The sequence below is a fragment of the Suricata suricatta genome, chromosome 9, assembly GCF_006229205.1.
Source record: "Suricata suricatta isolate VVHF042 chromosome 9, meerkat_22Aug2017_6uvM2_HiC, whole genome shotgun sequence".
Taxonomy (NCBI): domain Eukaryota; kingdom Metazoa; phylum Chordata; class Mammalia; order Carnivora; family Herpestidae; genus Suricata; species Suricata suricatta.
In genome coordinates, this window is record NC_043708.1 from 63,116,085 (window position 1) to 63,134,437 (window position 18,353).

Here is an 18,353-nt window from a genome sequence, read left to right on the forward strand (position 1 = left end):
GGTTCTTAACCCTGGGCTCTAGGGGGAACTCGTAGATAATGATCTTCAGTGAGCTTTTGTTTATTAGAGTGTCTGTCACCTTAAAAATGTAAAAAAACCCCTACCTCTTCTAGTTTATAGCAATAGATAGATAATGTATACTTTGCATACTTGTTGACTATGTTATTAGACCTTTGAGTTCCTCAGAGCTTGGCACTGTCTTACTCATCTTTGTATTCCTACCCTCCAACACTTGGCATAAAAAGGCATTTAGTAGATATTTGTTGGATGAATTGCATTCGGATTTGTATGTGTATTTTAATTGGAGAAAAGGAAGTCTATATATTGGAATTTACTTCTTTTTCTTTGAGAGGGAAGGCCATAATTTTCAACTGCCATGGCAGGAGTTATTTTTAGTTAGGCAACACAGCAAGCAGGGACAAAAATAAAATAAAAGATGAGGGGTGCCTGGGTGGCTCTGTCAGTTAAGTGTCTGACTCTTTGATTTTGGCACAGGTCATGATTTCGGGTAATGGGATGGAGCCCCATGTGGGACTTTGTGCTGAACGTGGAGCTTGGTTAAGATTCTCTCTCACTGCCCCTCTCCCCCTGCTCATACTCTTTCTCTCTCTAAAATAAAATTTAAAAAAATAATATGGTAAAGTAAAATAAAATTAATGTAATAAAGTAAAATAAAAGAGGAAATGACTCAAAAGATGTTATTTATCTTTACAAAACCAAATTTATTAGACTTTTACAGTTAAAATTTTGTTTTGTTTTATATAAAGGAAATTTACAGAACGTAGTCAGTAAAATATTGCCATTATACATAACTTCTTTTTTTTTTTTAAGGTTAAATTTTATATTGTAAATCTTCAGAAATCTTGGCCAAAATTGAAGTGATACAGTCTAGAAAAACAGTATGGTATAGTATAAAAACTATTACAGTTCCCAAGGGACATTATTATTATTATTTTTTTTTTTTTGGAACCTCCTGAAACTTGTTCTTGTAAGTTATTTCTCTCTGCTTTTCATCAGGGAAAGGTTCTGATGTCATTGCATGTAGCATTTTGGAAACCATTGCTTAAATCTGGATTGTTCTGAAGTTTCTTAATCTCATTTGTTTGGTTGGCTGGTCTGATAGTTACATATAGATGAGTAATCTTCATGTTCCCTAATTAAGAAACATTGAACTTTGGGTTGGGTCTGTAAGTTGATATTACAGTATAGTTCTAGGTTTAATATACTGTGTAAACACAATTTATATCCATAAAGTAAGAGATAAATATTTAGCAAGTAAAATTTTGAAAAACTCTAATTGAGAATAAAATTTTATACCATAGATGTATACTTTTAGTGCTATTCAGGGATGGCTGTAATTATGATATGCATGTCTTTATTTTTTTTCTTAAATTTAAATTTAAGTGATTTAAAGTTATTAAAATTAAGTTATTTAAATTACAGTAAAGTTTGAGTTCTGACAAATGCAGAGCCATGTAACCACCACTGCAATTGAAATGCAGAACAGTTCCATCACCCTAAAATACTCCCTAGAGCTGTACTTTTGAAGTTAAATTCTTCCCCAACTCCAGTGCTTGACTTTCAGTAATTTGTTCTCTGATGCTGTAGCTTTGTCTTTTACACAGTGTTGTATATTGTGTAGCCTTTTGAATCTGGCTTCTTTTTTCTTTTTCTTTTTTTTTTTAATGTTTTATTTATTTTTGATACAGAGAGAGACAGAGCATGAGAGGGGGAGGGTCAGAGAGAGAAGGAGACACAGAACCGAAAGCAGGCTCCAGGCTCTGAGCTAGCTGTCAGCACAGAGCCTGACGCGGAGCTCGAACCGAGGAACGGGAGATCTGATCCAAGCCGAAGCCGGATGCTCAACCGACTGAGCCACCCAGGCACCCCTGAATCTGGCTTCTTAAATGTAGTATATTGCATTTGAGAATCATCCGTGTTGCTGTGTGTATAATAGTTGCTTCCTTTCAGTTGCTGTGTAGTACCATTTTATGGATGCAACCAAAAGGTGGTTTATCAGTTTACCTCTTGAAGGTAAATAGGTTTTCTAGTTTTGGTCATTATGACCAAAGTTGCTATAAGCTTTCGCATATAGATTTCTATATAAATATGAATTTTCATTTCTTCTGAAATTCTTAGAGAAGAATCTGCCAAGATGTAGAAATTGGGAAACTGATTTCAAAATTATATGGAAATGCAAAGGTCCTACACTAGCCAAAACAAGTTAGAGGACTAATGGTACTGTATTTAAATTCCTATTATATAGCTACAGTAATCAAAACACTGTGGTGCTGAGGTAAAACTAAATGGATTGATGAAATGGAACAGAGGGTTCAGAAATAGACTCACGTACAGGGACAATAAAGGTACAAAGGCGGTTCAGAGGAAGAGGGTAGTATTTTTTTATGGTACTGGAACAATTGGTATCCATATGGAAAAAAGAAAAATTAACTGTGATTCATATCCCACACCATATACAAAAATAGAGTTAAAATGAATCATAGACCTAAATGTTAAACCTAAAGCTATAAAACCTCTAGAAGAAAACATAGGAAGTAACCTTTGTGACCCTAGGTTAGGCAAATATTTTTTTAATGTTTTTTTTAAATTTATTTTTGAGAGAGAGAGAGAGAGAGACAGCATGAGCAATAGAGGGTCAGAGAGATAAAGAGTCACAGGATCTGAAGACAGGCTCCAGGCTCTGAGCTAGCTGTCAGCACAGAGCCTGATGTGGGGCTCGAACCCACAAACCATGAGATCATGACCTGAGCTGAAGCCGGACACTTAACTGACTGAGCCACCCAGGCACCCCAGCAAATATTTCTTAAACACCAAAAGAACAATCCGTAGGAATAAATTAATAGGTTTGAAGGTTTTTATAACTAACTCTTTCTGTAATAGAGGACTGTTTAGGTTACTTAATTTTTTTTTAAGTTTTAAAATGTTTATTCATTTTTGAGAGAGAGAGACAGAGCTTTAGTAGAGGAAGAGCAGAGAAAGAGGGAGGCACAGAATCTGAAGCAGGCTCCAGGCTCTGAGCTATTAGCACAGAGCCTGACACAATGCTTGAACCCATCGACCATTGCAATTATGACCTGACTGAAGTCAGACACTTAACTAGCTGAACTATCCAGGCACCCTGTCCTTTTATATTTTCTTAGTGATTTCTCTAGGAATTGCATTTAACTATGAGTTAGTATTTCACCATTTAAAGTAAAATGAAGAAGCCTTATAACTGTGTAGGTCCCTTTACCCTCTACTGCCCTTATGTTACAATTTCTATGTGTTTTAAATTGATATACATTGAAAATCTCAAGATACAGTGTTACCGTTTTCACTTTCAACAGTCAGGTTAGTAGGAGAAAAACAATCTATTATGTTTATCTATGTATTTATTATTTCTGTTGTTCTTCCTCGTTCCTATAAAGTTCCATGTATCTCTCTGGTGTTATTTTCTTTCATTTTGAAGTTTCCTTAGTATTTAGGAAATTCTGCTGCTGATGAGTTCTCTTAGACTTCCTTCATCTGAGAATATCTTTATTTTGCCTTCATGCTGTGAAGATACTCTTGCTGGATATAAAATTCTGGGTTGACAGTTCTTTTCAGCATTTTAAAGATATTATTCCACTGTTTTCTCACCTTCATGATTTCTGATGCAAAATCTGCATTCATTCTAATCTTTGTTTCTTTGTGTTGTTTTTCCTTTGCTCCTTTTAAGGTTTTTTTAAAAAAAAATTACCTTTGGCTTTTTGCTGTTTGATTATGATTTGTCTGTGCATGGTTGTCTTTGAATTTGTCTTATTTGAGGTTTGCTGTGCTTTTTGAATTTGTATGTCTTTCACCAAATTTGAGGAGTTTCTTCTTTAAATCTATTTTCTGTAGTCATTTTTTTCTCCTTTACTTCTGGGACTTTAGTGGCACAAATGTTACATTTTTTTGATATGTTCCCTCAGGTTCCTAAGATTTCTCCATTTTTTTCCTCCCAATCTTTTCACTATCTTTTCCATCTACTAACATTTTTCCCCCTCACAAATTGTGCTTTTTATTTCTAAAACTTTTATTTGATTCTTTTTTATACTTTTTGTTTCTCTGGTGAAAATGTTCACATTTACCTGGTAGAGTATAGTTATAAAACCTGATTTAGAATCCTCTGCTAATTTTAACATCCAGATTGTCTCAGGCTTGCATCTGTTGGCTGTCTTTTTTCTTGAGTTGGAGCGATTAGATTGTACGATTCTTTGTGCTTCAAGTTATATTAGATTCTATCTTAGATATTTGGGATATTATATTGTGAGGTTCTAGGTTTTACAAAAGTCCTCTGGAAATAATGTTGATTTTGTTGTTTTATATTGGTATGTAGTCAACCTGGTTAGATTTAGACTGCAAGTTCTGTCTTGCTTTTCGTGGTTAGTGGTTCCAATGTCTGTGATTTCCTAGCCTTTGTTATGGTATTTGGGTCTACTCTGTCCAGGTGTCATTCTGAGTATAATCTGGGACTTGGATGGTGGATTATGTGAGTTCAGTTGTCAAAGTCTGCTACTGTTCTTCAGCTCTCCTCCACAGTACAGTTTGGAGGTAAGCTTAGGGTTTGGTGGGGATCCTTTTTTTGCTTTCTTCTCTGAGATTTCCCCTGTATCTTTTGGCTATCCAGAGGGGCCCCCCCCACTTTTTTCCCTTGTGTTCTAGCTAGAAAACTGGGGCTCTCTTGATGTTACAGATACGCTTCTTCCCACCCCCTACCCTCTACTCTTCTTCCCTCTTGTGCTGGGACTAGACTAGACTGCCCCCAAGGTAAAAGTATTGAGAAAGAGAGAAGATAACTGGATTCTTCTCATGCTCTTTTGACCACAGGGGTTCCTTTTCTTAGTTCTCTGTTCTCTATAGGGCCGTAGATGCTCAGACCACCTCCCCTGCACTGTGCATGTGGCACTCAGGGTTTAGTTTGAGGCTTAACTCTGGGGCTAGCTTTTGGGCCAGGCAGGGATTCAAACCAGGAAAGAAAAGAGGAGAGGAAAAAGCCCTTGAAACTCACTTCCATCATGGGTCTCTATTTAAGTTCTGACTTTCTACCCCAGTGCACCTGCTATGTACTTTTCAGAGTCCTCAGATAGTTACTCTTTTTGTTTTTATTTTTTTAGAAAGAGAACACAACTGGGGGAAGGGACAGAGAGAGGGAGAGAGAGAATCCTAAACAGTCTTGTGCCATCAATGCACAGCCTGACGTTGGACTTGAATTCAAGAACTATGAGATCATGACCTGAGCTGTGATTAAAAGTGAGATGCTTAACTAACTGAGCCACCCAGGTGCCTCAGTTGCTTTTTTGTTGTAAACATTGAAAGTAATAAGCTTACTAAAGTTGACTTGCCCCAAACTATAAATTTATGTTCTAGGAATTATAAAATACATTTGTTTCAAAAATATGAAAAAAAAAAAGAAGCTTAGAGAATGAGAAGTCTAGAGAATGAGAAACTGGGAAAAATCAGAAGTTTATTTAAAAAATTTTTTTTAATGTTTTATTTTTATTTTTGAGAGAGAGAAAGAGACAGACAGCATGAGCAGGGAGGTTCAGAGAGAGAGGGAGACACAGAATCTGAAGACAGGCTCCAGGCTCTGAGCTAGTTGTCAGCACAGAGCCTGATGTGGGGCTTGAACCCATGAACTGCGAGATCATGACCTGAGCCGAAGCCGGACGCTCAACCGACTGAACCACCCAGGTGTCCCAGAAAAATCAAGAATTTAAAGAAGCTTAAAATTTCTCTAATTTTTAGAGAAATTATCTGTAATTGCACCATCTAGAAATAAGCCATTTTAACTTTTTCCTCTAGTTTTTTTCTCAGTGTATTTTTACACAAACACTAATGGTTATGAGTTTTTTCATATATTTTATGCCTCTTTTAAACAATATTTGTGTCATAAGTTTTCAGTAAGTATCTTAATAAAACCTGCAAATATGTCATATGATTGTCATATACATGCCCTTGTTATTGGATATATAGTTTACATCACTGAAATCTTTGTATGTGCATTTTTGTCTGACAACTTTTCTTGAAGTCTAGAATTCATAATTATATATAAGAGGAAATCAAAGTTTTCCTTATTTGTTTGAAATAATATTTAATTATTTTTAGAAATCTGACCAGGGCGCCTGGGTGGCTCAGTTGGTTGGGCGGCCGACTTCGGCTCAGGTCACAATCTCATGGTTTGTGGGTTTGAGCCCTGCATCAGGCTCTGTGCTCACAGCTTAGAGCCTGGAGACTACTTTGGATTCTGTCTCTCCCTCCCTCTGACCCTCCCCTACTCATGCTCTGTTTCTCTCTGTCTCAGTAATAAATAAAACACTAAAAAAAAAAAAGAAACAGATCTGACCAAATGTGTCTGTATATAAAATTATCTTCTTAGAACCACCTTCAAAATGGTATGGCGTTTGATAGAAGACCTTGTAGTTTTGAGTTGTTTTGAACTTTAGAGTTCATTGTAAAAAAATCTACTTGAAGATAATGTTATAAATTTTCATTCCTTGGAGGAATGAATGAGTAGATTTGTAAATTTTAATTTTTATCTTTTAAGAGAAATTGGAATGGAAATGTTAAATTAATGTTTATATATGCCCAGCATGGTTTTGTATCTACTTCAAGTATGTGTTCATACAGAAATACGGTATGTGTTAGAAATACAGAAATAAAATATGAATGATTGGAGGGACATCTGGGTGGCTCAGTCAGTTAAGCATCTGACTCTTGATTTTGGCTCAGATCATGGTCATGGTTCATGGATTTGATCCCAGCATCAGGCTCTGTGCTGACAGCATAGAGCCTGCTTGGGATTCTCTGTCTCTGTCTCTTTCTCTGTCTGTCTCTGTCTCTGTCTCCTCTCTGCCTCTCTTTCTTTCTCTTTCAAAATAAATAAACTGTAAAAAATGAAAAAAACAGACTTTATTAAAAATATGAATGATTGAATTCATTTTGGAGTTTACTTCAGAATAAGTTTTTTGCTATTCTAATTAGAGACTCTGTATCCTAAAGTGTTTGTGTGTCTGTGTGTGTTTACAACTTTAGGTTCTCTTTTATTTTCTTGGGCATGTGAATATTTCTGTGTTTAATTTGAAAAGTTTATAAATTTTAGTGTAGCCAAATTTTATGAAATAAAGTTTTTATTTTATAAAGTGTTTATTTATTTTGAAAGAGAAAGAGAGAGAACATGACCGCAGGAGGGGCAGAGCGGGAATGCACTGTAAGTGCAGAGCTCAATGTGGGGCTCGAACTCACAAACCATGAGATCATGATCTGAGCAAAAATTGAGACTTAGTTGGATGCTTAACTGACTGAGCCACCTAGGAACCCAAATACTAGGCATATGTCTTATGTGGATGTCTGAGTAGCTATTTGAATAGCTTAAACAGGAATATGAAATTGGCTTGTAAAAGATGATTGGGAGAAATGGACAAACTTAGGATATATTTTAAATGGAAAATTGATGTGATTTAACTTAGAGATTGGATGTGTAATCAGTGAGGAAAATAGGGGAAAAACTAAGGATGATGCTTCTCAGGTTTCTCGCCTTTTGCATGGTTGTGTGATAATCACAAAGAAGGTGATTTAGGGGTTGAGGCACATAGCAGGAGTTTGTTTAGGATTATGCTCTTTTTAAGGTACCTGTGATAATTCTAAGTGGAGATAGTGATTGTGAGTTAGTTGGTGTGCGGTGGAGGTAACATTTTGGGAGTTTTCATGGTATATTGATAAGATTTACATCCATTATGAATGAACGCATACAATAGATGAGACCACCTAGAGAGAAGATCAGGGAGTTCAGGACTGAGGTTAGATGGAAAATCAAGGGAGTCACAAATCTAGGAGAAAAATAAAGAAAAGGTGTGAAATACTCATTGTAGACCATGGAAGAAATGTAGCAGAATTATTGGACATGTGCTCAGTTAATATTGGTCATTACATACTTATAATGAGATTAATTTCCTTGATTATGTAAATTTTGTTTCTTAGTTATTCCCTGTTGATAAGGAATCAGTCCCAGGGAAGGCTGTGGTTGTGGTAGTTGGAGGGAAGAGCAAAGGACTTTAAGTGGTCTTGCTGAAGGTAGGCAGGTGCTATTGAATAACTGTAAAGTTCTGGGTTGAATTCAGAGACTGAGTTGAATTACCTGTCAACATAGGGTTTCTCTGAAAATGAAAGTAAGAAATTCTTGGTCAACTATACTAAAAATAAGTAAATAAATAAATCCCTAACCAACAACTGAAGAGACATTTTAATGTATTACATGTTAATATTACAATGGCTAATTTAAAATAGGAAAACCAGTAGCGTATGTTAAGAACCGATACTTTTTTAAAAAACAAAAGAATACTTGTTAGTAATTTGTTTTTAGTTCATTATGAAATTTTATATAAGTATGGTTTTTTCAACTGTTTTGTGCTTTTTAGAGCTCATTAATATTGGCATGTTTTCCCTTGCCTTTTTGCTCAGTTTATAGTTGATTTGTATTGAGATTTTGTAATTTGCTTTGATTCTAAACACTTTTTTTAATGTCTCTTTATTTTTGAGAGAGAGAGAGAGAGAGAAAGAGAGAGAGAGCGTGAACCAGCATGATTGGGAGAGGGGCAGAGAGAAAGGGAGACAGAATTCAAAGCAGGCTCCAGGCTCTAAGCTATCAGCATAGAGCTCCATGTGGGGCTTGAACTCATGAACTGCAAGATCATAACCTGAACTGAAGGCAGGTGCTTATTGGACTGAGCCACCCAGGTGCTCCTGCTTTGATTCTAAATTGAAAAATTAGTGATTTTATATATGAAAATTCCTAAATACCTTCTTATTGTTGAAAAAGTAACTCAAGAGCCATAAAAAGAATTATTTTTCTGTTCATTTGTACAACAGATGTTCTGTACTGTAATTTTAGAAAGTTCATGAAGCAGGTTTTCACTATACTTGACATAAAATAAGCTCTTATGTAGTTGGACCATCTTTATTTTTCTCTTAGTAATAAAATTGATCACAGGTAAAATCTGGGAGCCTATGTTTAGAAATTTTTGTTTTTTTAAACTGTCCCCTATCCATACTTGTTCAGAAGATTTCTTATATTTTGGAGGATACAGCAGGAACACAGTCCCCCAAATTGGCAAATACTACATTTCCCTATGAAATATAGAAAAGCTATACTAAACGTTTGTTTTCTGCTTATTTTTTGGTGGGCAGTTTTTGTATTGGGTAAGAAAGATGAATAATTTTTAGAATTTTTAATGTAGAGTATATGGTAGATCAGTTTTTGTCATTTGAATCAGGGACTGTCAGCTTCAGCATCTTCTTTATTCAGAAGTTACTGTTTTCTAAAGAAAACAAAATTAATTAGTTTTTAAGACTATGTTGTTGGGGAGCCTGGGTGGCTCAGTCAGTTGAGTGTTCTCAACTCTTGTTTTCAGCTTAGGTCATGATCTCACAGTTTGTGTGTTTGAGCGCTGCTTTGGGCTCTGTGCTAATGACACAGAACCTACTTGGGATTCTCTTTCTCCATCTCTGTCTGCCCCTCTCATGCATGTGCCTGCGCACATGTGCGCGCCCTTTCTCTCAAAATAAATAAACATTAAAAGACTATGTTGTTCCCCAGTAGTATTAACGTTTTTATAATAGTCTCTTTTCATTTCTTCAGTTGATGACATGTGCATAGGTAGACAGCAGCAAAAGTGCTTTAAGATTCTGAAATGCTAGTGAGTCTTCTTTCTTACCTGAGAGCTGGAGGACTGTAATGTAGCCTCAAAGCATTTCCTCCTCAGGAAAGTGACTGTGTGACATAGATTGCTAGTGTTGGGGACTAATGAAAACCACCTGTGTTTAATCACTGACCAGTCAATCATTGAATGCAAGAGATTTTTTTTATTTTTTATTTTTTATTTTTTTAATGTTTATTTTTTTATTTTTGAGAGAGAGAGACCGCGTGAGCAGGGCAGGGGCAGAGAGAGAGAGGGAGACACAGAATCTGAAACCAGCTCCAGGCTCTGAGCTGTCAGCACAGATCCCAAAGTGGGGCTCAAACCCCCAAACTGTGAGATCATGAACTGAGCCAAAGTCGGATGATTAATGGACTGAGCCACCCAGGCGCCCCGAGATTTTTTTTTTTTTAAGTTTGTTCATTTTGAGAGAGTGCTAACAGAGCGGAGGCACAGAGAGAGAGGGTGGGGCTGAGATAGGAAGAAAAAGAATCCCAGGCAGGCTCCACACTGTGAGAGCACTACGAAGGGCTCAGTCTCATGAACTGAGAGAGCTGAGATCAGGAGTCTGACGCCTAACAGACTGAGCCATCCAGGCGCCTCTGCAAGAGATCTTCTGAAATCTTTTGGTAGTATTTTTGCTGGTGGACTCCTTAAGTTAAGATCATTTAAGCAGATATTTAAGAGTAGAGTTGCCTTGATGTTCATACAGATAGTTTTAAAAAGGTATCAAAGATAAGCACACAAAAATTTGGAGGAAAAAGTAATTCCACTGAAACATTTAGAAAAGTACATTACCTTTGTGTTATCTGTAGCTCATTTAAAGCTTAGTTTGTGCAGAGAAGTTAGAATGATGTATTTGATTTTGTGTAACTGAGAGTTCTACTAAATGTAAATCATGGTCTTTCATATTTTAAATATTGATAAAATATAGGGGATATTACTGGTACCTTACATATTCACTTTTGATAGAACTGTCTAATGCAGGTTTATATTAGCAGGCACTAGACGTTTCACAGAAGGGAGGGAGAGCTAAAGTTAATTAGTTTAATATGGTTCCAATGTACTGAGCTAAGTGTTTATGTAATTTTATTTAATTTTTGTAGCATTCATATAAGGTAGGTATTCTTTAGATATTATCTTTGCTTTACAATTGGGGAAATAGGACCAGAAAGATTACAAAGTTGTATATTTTTCCCTTGTCAGCAATTGTTCCCATAAAATATGAATTGAACACAATGTTCCTGGCCTTCAGGACCTTTTAATGTAAATAAGGAAATAAAGTGATAGATTAGATAGATGGGCATTATTTGTATGAGGTTTTAGGAATATGAAAGTACCACTTAGCTGTTTGAGGAGGGTAGGGAAGGTTTTACAGAGCAGTTGATGTTTGAGCTGAGTATTGAGTAGGAATTTTTTTAATGTGGTTTCAAGATAATGCTGCTACTTTAAACTGTTAACTTGACATTTTCAGCAGTGATGAAATTAGCATGTGAGCATTGTTACAGAAACAAAAACATTGTGAGAAATACTGCCTAATACACATGCAGGCACAGTGTAGAACATGCTGTATTATGTTACACTTTTTATTATTTTGTTAATATTTTGATACTAAGAATTTAGTAATTCTAGGTGTCATATGATTTTTTTCACTACAGATGTCCTCCCCGCACTTTCTTACCAGCCCTCTGCAAAATTTTTCTTGATGAAAGTGCTCCAGACAATGTGTTAGAGGTGACAGCCCGTGCCATCACATACTACCTGGATGTATCTGCAGAATGCACCCGAAGGATTGTTGGGGTTGATGGAGCTATAAAAGCACTTTGTAATCGTTTAGTTGTGGTCGAACTTAACAACAGGACTAGCAGAGACTTAGCTGAACAATGTGTTAAGGTAAGTCTTAATTATTTATTGGCTCATTTGAAGATCACTTAGAGAATAAAAAATATTTTTCTAAAAAAAATTCTTTCATTATTCTTTATTGAGAGTGGTTGATAACAGTGGAAGTCACGGTCCTCATGGCACCAGAGAAGATCCTGTATCATTTGGGAAAAGAAATCTTACCTTTGAAGGAAATTGTGGGTCACTGCTCTTGTTCTTCTGTGCTGGCTCTTGGGTTTCAGGTAGCCACTAACATTTTGAGATAGGTTATCCCTGTTCTTAGCCACAGTGATTTTCTCTGAAAATAGTAATAGCAGCAGCCACAACTAACAGTGACTCTTGGAGTCAAACATTATACTGAACACTTTACATGTGTTAACTCATTTAAACCTTCATGACAGCTTCATATGAGGTACGTGCTGCTAGTATCAGCATTTCTACTTTCTCAGATAATTCAAGCATACTGCGGTTGAGTAATTTTGTTGGGGTTGATACAAGTCATTTGTGGCACAGTCAAGATTTGAAGATTAGGAGTTTGAACATTAGGAAGTCTGGTTCTGGGGACCTTGGATTTAACCATTTATCATCTTTTCCTTTCCTCTCCTCTCTACTCCCCCCTTCTTTCTCCTTTGGTTTTTCCTTTCCTTTCCATTTAATTTGAGAGAGAAAGAGAGAGAGAGAGAGAGAGAGAAAGAATGAGAATCCTAAGCAGGCTCCATACCCACACGGAGCCTGAAGTGGGACTCAATCCTCCCTGGATCATGACCTGAGCCGAGTTCAAGGGTCAGATGCTTAACCGACTGAACCATGGTGCCCCTAACCATTTTTCTATACTTCTTTTAGAGGGAGCTGTTTTGTTTTCATCCCTGTTGGGCTAATTATAAACTTTGTGACTTTAAAAGCACCAGTACTGGGCTAGTAGTTTATTAGATGTACTTAATGAACACATTTATATTTTATGATTTTCTTTTTATGATTCCTGTTTCATTCTTGTTCAGATTCTTGCTGCTCTAGGTCAGCAGTTTTCAAACTTCCTGTCTCAGAATCCCTTTACAAGTCTTATTATTGAGGAGCCCTCAGAGAGCTTTTGTTTATGTAGGTTGTGTCTATTTTTATATTTACTATATTAGATAATAAAACAAATTTAGAATATATATTTATCTGAAAATAATAAACTCACATGTTAACATACATTTAAAATTTTTTTTTATTTTTTAAATTTAATTTTTGGAAGTTAGCAAGCTGGGGAGGGGCAGAGAGAGAAAGAGAGAGAGACAGAATCTGAAGCAGGCTCCAACTCAAACTGTGAGATTGTGACCTGAGCTAAAGTTGGAGGCTTAACCAACTGAGCCACTGAGGCGTCCCTGTTAATGAAAATAATTATTTCTTGAACAAATAGAAATTAGTGAGAACAGTACCATTATTAAGCATTTTTGTATCTCTTTGATAGTATCTGGCTTAATAGAAGACAGGTGGATTGTCATATCTACTTCTGCGTTCAGTCTATTGCTTTATCACATACAGCTTCTCGAAAATTCCACTGTACACTCCTGAGAGAATGAGAATGAAAAAGATAATTACAGTCGGGGTGCCTAGGTGACTCAGTCGGTTAAGTGTCTGACTTAGGCTCAAGTCATGATCTCACGGTTCGTGGGTTCGAGCCCCGCCTCAGGCTCTGGGCTGACAGCTAGCTCAGAGCCTGGAGCCTGCTTCAGATTCTGTGTCTTTCTCTCTCTCTGACCCTCCTCTGCTCACGCTGTCTCCCTGTGTCTCTCAAAAATAAATTAAGAAAAAAAACAATAAAAAAGATAATTATAGTCATGGTATTAGTATTAGAAAAAATTTTTACTTCAAGGATTCCTAAAAATGTCTTTTCTACACTTGGAGAGCTGCTGTTGTAGGTGTTACTGTCTTGATTTTCTGTCTCTTCATCTGTAGATTTATTTCTGTCTGTAACTTAAGAGGATGAGGTACCTGTTTTCCTGTTTAGAGCTTTTTGTCTCTTATTCTCTTAATCACATCACTTCATGTTTTAGGTCTTCATTTTACTCTCTCATTTATTCACTGACTCATATTTTTGAAGTTTTTCTTGTTTTTTACACCCAGCCCTCCCTTTTTCTGTTTCTTTTGCAGATTATTGTTACTAATTTATTCTTTAGTGGTGATATTTTATAAGGTTTTTTTTTTTTTCTTAAAACTGTATAACTTTGCCTAGACAGCCTTACCTGGTAGCACCAATACCATTCACACATTCTTATCTGTCATCTGACCTCCCTCTTGAGTTCTAGACTCCATATTCAAAGACTTGTTGGACAACTCCTACTAGATGACTGAATTCATGATCTTTCACTACAGATACAGTTATTTTGATAATTGGCATCAACTTCACTCACTCTAAACAAACCTGTGCTTTATCCTTTATTTCCTTTTTTACCACTCCACACATGTAGTTAATAATCAAGTGCTTTTCTGATTTATTTCCTTTTGTTGATCTCTGTTATTGCCTTAGATAAACTCTCATCCTCTCTTGAATATTCATGCTTGAGTTTTGTGGTTTTTTTTTTTCAATTGCCTCTATTCTTTCGGTGCCCCATTCCCAGGTATTAACTAGAAATCTGATATTATTTTTATGCTGAAAATATTTTTCTTGCTTAAAGAATGGTTTAAATTTCTTGTATGCCCATAAGATCTGTGGACCTTGTTAAACTCCTAAGTTCTACCCGAACTCCTTAAACAACATAATTTAGAAAATCAAAGTTGGTTTTCAGTGTTTTGACCTTCATAGAGTAAGTGTGAGGATGATGAATAATGTAATAGTAAGCATTTAGTGTTTGCTTTTTTTTTTTTTTAAATGTCTAGGACCTTTAAAAACTTTTGCTCAGTTACTTTAGTTGCTTAGCTTGCTATGTAGTCTTTACCATCCGAACTGATAGTGTCCAACGTAGTAGCCATATAGGACATTTCAGATGTGGCTATGCCAAATAAAGATGTGCTATAAATATAAAACATACCTTGGATTTCGAACACTTAATGCATAACATAATGCAAGATACATCAGGTTTTTTAAATATTTATTTTTTGGTAGCGCACAAGATGGGGAGGGGCAGAGATAGGGGGATAGAAGGGGGATAGAGGACCTGAGGTAGGCTCCAGCTGACAGCAGTGAGCCCCGTGTGGGGCTCAAACTCAAGAACCATGAGATCATGACTTGAACTGAAGTCAGACCCTCAACCAATTTTTTGCAATTGCCTCTATATTCTTTCTGTGCCCCATTCCTAGGTATTAACTAGAAAGCTGATATTGAGGAGCCCTCAGAGAGCTTTTGTTTAATGTAGCTTGTGCCTCCCACCTGCCTCAAATCAATTTTTAACATTAAAAAATTTTTTTAAAATCATTTTTTATTTTATCTTGAGAGGGGGAGAGAGAGAGAGAGAGAGAGCGAGCGAGCAATTGGGAGAGGGCAGAGAGAGAGGGAGACGCAGAATCTAAAGCGGGCTCCAGGCTCTGACCTGTCAACTTGACAAAGCCTGATGCAGGGCTTGAACTCAAGAACTGTGAGATCATGACCTGAGCCAAAGTCAGTCGCTTAAGTGACTGAGCCACCAGGTGCCCTATCAATTATTAACATTGATAACACTTCAAATGATGATGCTTTGCATGTATTGGGCTAAATTAAATAGAATACTCACTTTGTTTTGCTTTACTTTTTGAAGTATGGCTATTAATTAACTTAGAGGGTGTATTATGTTTTCTATGATGCTAGAAAATTAAGATTGGACTTACTGTATTCTTTTGTTAATTTTGTTTTACTATTGTAGGTGTTAGAACTGATATGTACTCGTGAGTCAGGAGCAGTCTTCGAGGCTGGTGGCTTAAATTGTGTGCTTACCTTCATTCGTGACAGTGGACACTTGGTTCATAAAGATACATTGCACTCTGCCATGGCTGTGGTATCAAGACTCTGTGGCAAAATGGAACCTCAAGATTCTTCTTTAGAAATTTGTGTTGAATCTCTATCTAGTTTATTAAAACATGAGGATCATCAGGTAAATAAATTGCTGTTGTATAGTTTGTATTAAAAAATGATGTTATAGAGTTATACTCTATAACTGTGATATACTGTTATTTGAACTTTTCACTTGCTGAAGTGATAATTAAATTTCTCTTTTTCTCATTTTATATTTCTATATGTTAATCCTTTTTTGTTTCAGCAGTGAAACATTTTCTGTTAAATGTTTTTTTATTTTTGAGAGAAAGAGAGAGAGAGAGAGAATGAGCACAGGGAGGGGCAGAGAGAGACAGGGAGACCTAGATCCAAAGCAGGCTCCAGGCTCTAAGCTGTCAGCAGAGAGCCTGATGTGGGACTCGAACTCACAAACCATGAGATCATGACCAGAGCTGAAGTCAGATACTTAACCAACTAGGCCCCCAAATGTTTAGATTATAAACATGATACATTTATTTGTAAAATTTAAGACATTTCAGAAATACACAATTTTTTAAAGCTACCTCATACTCAGTGTGATTTGATGATTCAGCATAATTTTGTTAAAAGATAGTTCTCATTGAAGTAAAATGACACAGTATTCAAAATCTTATATGTATAAAGTATTTTTGAATGAACATACTTTAGAAATAGAACTGAACTTTGAAATGCCTTTTTATCATTTCGTTTAGTTATTTTTGGTTATTCATTGGTTATGTTGGCAGAGTTGTTCATAATAATAGTATTTATTGAGCTTTCACTGCACATCGGTATTCTTTACATATATCATCTTATTTAAGCTTAGACAGTGAATTATAGATACTGTTATCCCCATTTCACATATAAGGGAACTGGCGCCTTAAGCAGTTAAATAAATAATATCCATAGGTCATAGAGTTAGCAGAATGTGGAGCTGGTACTAAAATCTAGACCTTATATGTTTCCTGTAGCTGCCTTTCTGCCTTTTTTTATAATCTCAGTAATGAACTTAGCAGTACTAGTCTCTAATCCTTGTTAGGTGAATTTTATCCATATGCATATTCTTTACCTCATTAGGTTTCAGATGGAGCTCTGCGGTGTTTTGCATCACTGGCGGACCGGTTTACGCGTCGTGGTGTTGACCCAGCTCCGTTAGCCAAGCACGGATTAACTGAGGAGCTGTTATCTCGCATGGCTGCTGCTGGTGGTACTGTATCAGGACCATCATCAGCTTGTAAACCGGGTCGCAGCACTACAGGAGCGCCTTCCACAGCTGCAGATTCCAAATTGAGTAACCAGGTGTCAACAATTGTAAGTCTGCTCTCAACACTTTGCAGAGGCTCTCCAGTAGTCACACACGTAAGAGTGTTTTTGAATCTTTGATTTTTAATCTTTCAGAAAAAGTGTTTTTGTGTAATGCAAATATATTAAACTTTCTCCCATTCCCTTTCTAGGATCTCCTGAGGTCAGAACTTCCAGATTCAATTGAAAGTGCATTGCAGGGTGATGAAAGATGTGTGCTTGATACCATGCGTTTGGTTGACCTTCTCTTGGTGCTATTATTTGAAGGACGAAAAGCTTTGCCAAAGTCTAGTGCTGGATCTACGGGCAGAATCCCAGGACTTCGGAGATTGGATAGCTCTGGGGAGCGCTCACATCGGCAGCTTATAGACTGTATTCGAAGTAAAGATACCGATGCACTTATAGACGCAATTGACACAGGAGGTCGGAAAATATTTAAGTATAAAAAGAAAACTATATGAAATAAGGAATTATATGGGCAATTTCTAGTTTTTTAGATTATGGACCAGTATTTTTAGCATTTGAGCCAGATAATCCACTTCTGTATCCTCTCCCCATGTATATAATTATCAGCCTGGTGCATGGTAAGACCTCAGTAAATGCCTATTAAATGCGTAAAGGAAACTTGTATCCTGTTGAATTGTGTTATATATTTAGTTTTTTTTGTTTCTTATTTTATGTTTAAGGCTTAAAGCCTTGTGGATCCTCAGTGGTTTAAACATTTTAGAATACTTTTTCTTAGAATTTGTTTGTGGGTTATTTACTTCTGTAAAGTTAAGTGTTTAAAATTGGCTCTGTATTTAGTGGTTATTAATAACAATCTTTAAATGGTTCCCAATGTAGAGAAGTTCAGTATTATTTTTAAAAATTTATTTTTCTCCTTCAAACTTCCAGCCTTTGAAGTAAATTTTATGGATGATGTGGGTCAAACTCTATTAAACTGGGCCTCTGCTTTTGGAACTCAGGAAATGGTAAGCTGATAAATAAAAGCTAGTGTTTTAAATCAAAGATAGAACTGTTAATAAGGCAACTTTATGATTCTTCATAATTTTACAGGTAGAATTTCTTTGTGAAAGAGGTGCTGATGTTAATAGGGGTCAAAGGTCATCATCATTACATTATGCTGCATGTTTTGGAAGACCTCAAGTAGCAAAGGTAAAATCCAGGTTTTTAAATTATTAATTTAATATTTAACATTTACATGGTTCCAAAATTAGAATGATATAAAAACTTTTTTTCTGATTAAGTCATGCCTCCATGCCATCTCCATTTACTCCATTCCCCATTGCTCATTGTAGGTAAGCATTTTTTATTTTTTAGTGTTTCTTAACTGATAACAAACAAAAATATATGTGCTTATTCCCTCCTTTTCTTATACAAAATGTAACATGTTACTTACACTGATCTGTGCTTTTTTCATTTAACAGTATATTTTAAAGACCTTTTCCTTTTGGCATTTGGGTAACTTTTTTACATGTGTATACTTACCC

The 18,353-nt window shown here is 36.1% G+C and overlaps 1 protein-coding gene across 6 annotated transcripts in view; it reads left to right on the forward strand.

Moving 5' to 3' along the window:
- HECTD1 (HECT domain E3 ubiquitin protein ligase 1) overlaps window positions 1-18,353 on the forward strand; it is an 87,712-nt gene that overhangs the window by 9,013 nt on the left and 60,346 nt on the right. For all 6 annotated transcript variants that reach the window (XM_029952974.1, XM_029952977.1, XM_029952975.1 and 3 more), the window contains 6 exons: window positions 11,375-11,609; window positions 15,416-15,643; window positions 16,639-16,920; window positions 17,016-17,286; window positions 17,758-17,834; window positions 17,920-18,018. In XM_029952974.1, the coding sequence (XP_029808834.1) occupies window positions 11,375-11,609; window positions 15,416-15,643; window positions 16,639-16,920; window positions 17,016-17,286; window positions 17,758-17,834; window positions 17,920-18,018 (1,192 nt within the window). The remainder of the gene's footprint in view (window positions 1-11,374; window positions 11,610-15,415; window positions 15,644-16,638; window positions 16,921-17,015; window positions 17,287-17,757; window positions 17,835-17,919; window positions 18,019-18,353) is intronic.